The 5,047-nt window shown below is 45.6% G+C and overlaps 1 protein-coding gene across 2 annotated transcripts in view; it reads left to right on the top strand.

Moving 5' to 3' along the window:
- The window catches only part of HARBI1 (harbinger transposase derived 1), a 5,920-nt gene extending 1,125 nt beyond the window's left edge, over window positions 1-4,795 (top strand). For both annotated transcript variants that reach the window (XM_024214943.2, XM_024214931.2), the window contains exons 2-3: window positions 2,330-3,062; window positions 4,024-4,795. In XM_024214943.2, coding sequence (XP_024070711.1) covers window positions 2,393-3,062; window positions 4,024-4,400 — 1,047 coding nt within the window. In that variant the 5' untranslated portion in view covers window positions 2,330-2,392 and the 3' untranslated portion in view covers window positions 4,401-4,795. The remainder of the gene's footprint in view (window positions 1-2,329; window positions 3,063-4,023) is intronic.
- Window positions 4,796-5,047: the final 252 nt, after the last annotated feature.

Below are 5,047 nucleotides of genomic sequence, written 5' to 3'. Positions count from 1 at the left end.
CCTCCCCCTTCCAGCTCACCCCTCCGCTCCCCTCCCCATCTCTCCCTGCCCTCCCCACCTACCCCGCGCCCCTTCCAGCTCTCCCCTGGCCCCCCTCCGGCTCTCCCCTCCCCATATCCTCCGGCCCCCCTTCTGGCTCTCCCCTCCTACCCCCTCATCCCCTGGCCCTCCCCATCTACCCCACCCACCCTTCCAGCTCCCCCGGCCCTCTCCCTGCCCTCCCCGTCTATCCCACCCCCCTTCGGCTCTCCCTTTCCCTCCTACCCCTCATCCCCCAGCCCTCCCCATCTACCCCACCTCCCCCTTCCGGCTCCCCCCTCCCCTCCCCATCTCCCCCGGCCCTCTCCCTGCCCTCCCCATCTCCCCTGCCTTCCCTTCGGCCCTCCCCATCTCCCTCTTCATCCCCTGGCCCTCTCCCTGCCCTCCCCATCTCCCTCTTCATCCCCCGGCCCTCTCCCTGGCCTCCCCATCTCCCCCTTCACCCCCTGGCCCTCTCTCTGCCCTCCCCATCTACCTCCTCATTCACCAGCCCTCTGTATTTTATCCATCCACTAATCTCCTGGTAACATGAGGGGCCTCTGGAGGCAGCTGTTAGAGGATTAACTACACCACAAGGGCATCCATATCAGGGGACCTGGTTCTACCACATTAGTTTCCTAACTGTTAAAACCACAGTTTTGTCTTCTAACATAGATGGGACCCTATCCATGGCACTGAACTGTGTCATGCTCTTGGACAGAGTTAAACTGTAGCATGTTTTGGAAACATGGTTAAAATAAATTAGGTTCCAGCTACACTAAAAGACAGTCATGTTTTACACTAACATGGATATTATTATAGTTGATCCCTGAGTGGAATCTGCTCACTTCCTCCTCCCACCCAAAGGAAGGAGCCTTAGCTATTTCACATTTAATTTGTGTATTCATGACCATATTGAGAACACATCTGGTAAAGTAAAAATGAATTCATGCTTCAGGAGATTAAAGCAATCACTAACTGACTAAAGCCAGGAAGAAACTTCCTTAGTGGGCATGGTAGTGTTTAGTTCTCCATTATGGGAGGCTTAACATAGTTCTCTGAATCATCTGAAACTGGCCAGATAGGATAGCAGACTAGATGGACTATTGGTCTGAGTGGGTCTGGCAATTCCCATGTTCCAAGATGGGGAGGGGAAAGGAGAAAACTATCTCCTGTCCTTTGCCCCATTAACAGTGGAGGATGGACTCTTTCTGTTGCTTCTGCTGCTTCTGCATGCAGTAAGTCCACAGGAGTGTGTATGGTGCACTGGATTTCTCATCTGCCTCAGCACTTCCAGAGGACCTTTAACTTTCATGTTGGTCTCTGGCTAGTGGGTATGTTTTAAAGCAAGGGGTATATATGATAGAATATCAACTACATTTGCCATTGATCTCTTTGGAAATCCTGGTGCTATCCAACAGTGAAGTTCATCTTGCTGCCCATGTGTCATATACATACATCTATTTGCATATATCTAGTATTTAATGTTCCCACTGTAGGCTGTAGCTTCTGATGTGATCTGGCATAGTCAAAGGGAACTCCCACACACACCCATAGTATCACACTCTGAGACTTGTGACTTTGAATTTGAAGGGCAGGTTTTATTTCTCCCAAGTTTCTGGTGATAGCAGCTCTTGGATTTTGTTGTTCTAATAATCCACATAAACTGCATGCCTCATACAGCCAGTTTAGGTTATGCACAAGTAAATTAGCTCAGAAAGAAACAACAAACTCATCCAACTTGCGTAACCAGTTCCGTGATAGAGCAGAAATAAGGTAGTTGCCTGTCGATTATGTAGTTTCAGATTGCTAGTCTGAATATGGTCTAACCTGGTAGTGACTGAAAATTGTACTATGTATGTGAGATTAGTTTGTTGTGATTTTAACAACTTTCCACTAAGAATTTGACAGCAACTACTGCCATTACTTGTCCCATTTTTGGCATTTGCAGCAGAAGACCCAAAGAGATTGAACTCCCTTCTCATTCCTGCAGAAAGTCCCTTTTGTTAAGGGTTGAGACACTGATGGGTCTGTAGGGAAGCTCACACAGCTGTTGCGCACATACTGTGGACTGACTGCTTCAATTTCCTGGGCGTCTTTCATCTGCCACTAAAATTGACCCCAACATTAAAAAAAACCCAACATTTTTTATTTTTGAAAAACAAAGAGATTATCTTTACTAATTTCTCTGAGGTGTGTGTTTCTTACTCTGCTGTTATGTAAACTGTGTAGAATGAAGAGGGCAATAGGGCTGAAAGGCTGAACTTCTTTAACTGAGGTCTGAGTCTCCATCCAATTCACTTCAATGCAGGTGACAGCACTGGGAAAAGATCTGCAGCAAGAACTGCTCCAAGAACTCACCCAGGCTTTGGCTATGGCTGTTCCTATTGCGATTCTTGATTGTGACCTCTTGCTCTATGGCCGAGGACACCGGACGCTAGATCGCTTCAAGCTGGAGGATGTCACCGATGAGTACCTGGTGTCCATGTATGGCTTCCCCCGACAATTCATTTACTATCTAGTGGATCTGCTGGGAGCCAGCCTCTCTCGCCCTACACAGCGGTCCAGAGCCATCAGTCCAGAGACACAGATTCTTGCAGCATTAGGTTTCTACACTTCTGGCTCCTTCCAGACTCGCATGGGGGATGCCATTGGCATCAGCCAGGCCTCTATGAGCCGCTGTGTTGCCAATGTCACTGAAGCACTGGTGGAGAGAGCCTCACAATTCATTCATTTTCCAGAGGATGAAGCCTCTGTGCAGAGTCTGAAGGATGACTTCTATGGGCTGGCAGGGATGCCTGGAGTGCTAGGGGTGATTGACTGCACCCACGTGACAATCAAAGCACCCAATGCTGAGGACCTATCCTATGTGAATCGAAAGGGTCTGCATTCTTTAAACTGCCTAATGGTGTGTGATGCTAGAGGAGCACTGCTGAGTGCAGAGACGCACTGGCCAGGCAGCCTGCTGGACTGCACTGTGCTGCAGCAGGCAGCTCTTAATAGCCAATTTGAAACTGGATTGCACAAAGATGGCTGGCTACTTGGTAAGTTAATTCCAGTTGTTGTCTCCTCTAAGAGTCTGTTGCACTTTGGCTGCTTTTTGATTGACTCAAAGGCAGCAAAACAGACTCCTGGCATGAAAATCCCTGACATACTTGCTTTTTTAATACAACCAAATTGGCTTCATATAAGTCATTCTTGGTCCCACTGGCAAATAAGACATTAATTATTTCTAACTTGTCTTACAAAATCTATATAAATGCACATCTACCCAAATGTAAATACCAGATAAAAGTGATTTAGGATCATGTTCCATGGAAAATGTATGTGAGGGAGGGTTTAAAATGTGGTTCTACTCAGACAATAACTTGGTAAAAATGTCCCCCGGGGTTCCATTGTTATCACCTCTCTGACTCTAAACCAACTGACAGTTTACAAATGAAAATACTTTTTCTAACTGCAGTCATGCAACCTCATCCTGGGATCTGAGAGTCAAGGTGGGCTCTTCTTGGCTCACATAGTACTGGAAGAGCAGTGATTTCCTGCTCTGCGTTTCATACAGTATGATTACTGAGGTTGTATACATCCACTCTTCTGCTTTGTCCTTGTTCTCATTACCCTCTTTTTTCTAGACTGAATTGCACAAACCCTGTATTCTACACTTGGGCCTGGTCCAAATGTCTGAATTTCATTGCCTTTGTGTATTAATTGGACTCTCCTAAAACTCCTTTCCCACACTTTTACAGAATTTAGTCTTGTGAAATGGAATATTTTGTTTTTTCTCCTTGTTGGTCTCATTTGCAAATCTAATTAAATTCTTGTCACTCTTACCTGGATTCTCCCATATTCTGTGTTGATAGTCAATTAAGTCAGTCTGTACCTATGGTGCAAGGAAACTGGCTACAAACAGGTGCCCAAATTTAGTTTCCCCCGGTTGAGGATAAAGAGCAGAAATCTTTGCTGTTTCTACTGGTTTGTGAGCTCTCTCATTTTTTCCTTTGATAGGTGACAGCTCCTTTTTTCTCCGCACATGGCTGATGACCCCTCTGCATATCCCTGAGACCACCGCAGAATACCGTTATAACATGGCACATTCTGCCACTCACAGTGTCATTGAGCAGACATTCAGGACCATTCGATCCCGGTTCCGTTGCCTGGATGGATCCAAAGGCACCCTGCAGTATTCTCCAGAGAAGTCCAGCCACATCATTCTGGCCTGCTGTGTGCTCCATAACATCTCTCTTGAACATGGGCTAGATGTGTGGTCTTCCCCAGCAACAGGACAGATGGAGCAACCAGAGGAGGAATACGAGCAAATGGAATCGCTGGACTCTGAAGCCTGTCGTATCCGCCGCGAGCTTTTGCTTACTCATTTTAGCTAATAAAGCGAGGGATGGAGACCTTTACAGATGTATTTGAGGAAAATATGGGAGCAAATACACTCTCACATTCATTTAAGTTAGTAAAGAGAAAAACTAAGATAGGCATGGGAGCTGGGGAAGAAAGGGAAACACTTGTAACAAATTCACTCTGTTTTAGGGGATATTTTACATCTGCCAGACTCTTGATTCCTTTGTAAATGTTGTTTTGAGCCCTGAATTCTCAATACCTAATGTGTGCAGACCCCACCTTGTCTAGAGGACAGTTAGGCAGGGACAATAATGTGGGATCGTTTCCCAATAAAATCACTTCCAATCGTCTGACATTTTTGAAAAGTCTGTCAATATTATAAAAAATAACACAAGAATTACAAATCTGTCACTTTGTGAGTATTACAGTGGCCTGTAGCATCCATCATAAATCAGTTTCAAAAATTTTTTTCAAACCCTTTTAAAGTAAATTTCCAGTTGGGCACCTACCCAGCCTCTGCTTGTGCATATGCAAAAGTACATATGCACTTACATGTGTCTGCAATTTACAGATGCAAACACTTGCTAAATATCCTTGCTAAATACCTGTGCACATCTTTTCATTATTCTGACACCAGTGCACACACAAGTGCTAAAATTTGTATTCACAAAACCCATTG

Source organism: Terrapene carolina, unplaced genomic scaffold (assembly GCF_002925995.2).
Source record: "Terrapene carolina triunguis isolate 2854851 unplaced genomic scaffold, T_m_triunguis-2.0 Scaffold96, whole genome shotgun sequence".
Taxonomy (NCBI): Eukaryota; Metazoa; Chordata; order Testudines; family Emydidae; genus Terrapene; species Terrapene triunguis.
The sequence above is the reverse complement of the archived record's forward strand: the minus strand, read 5'-3'. Positions and strand labels throughout refer to the sequence as shown.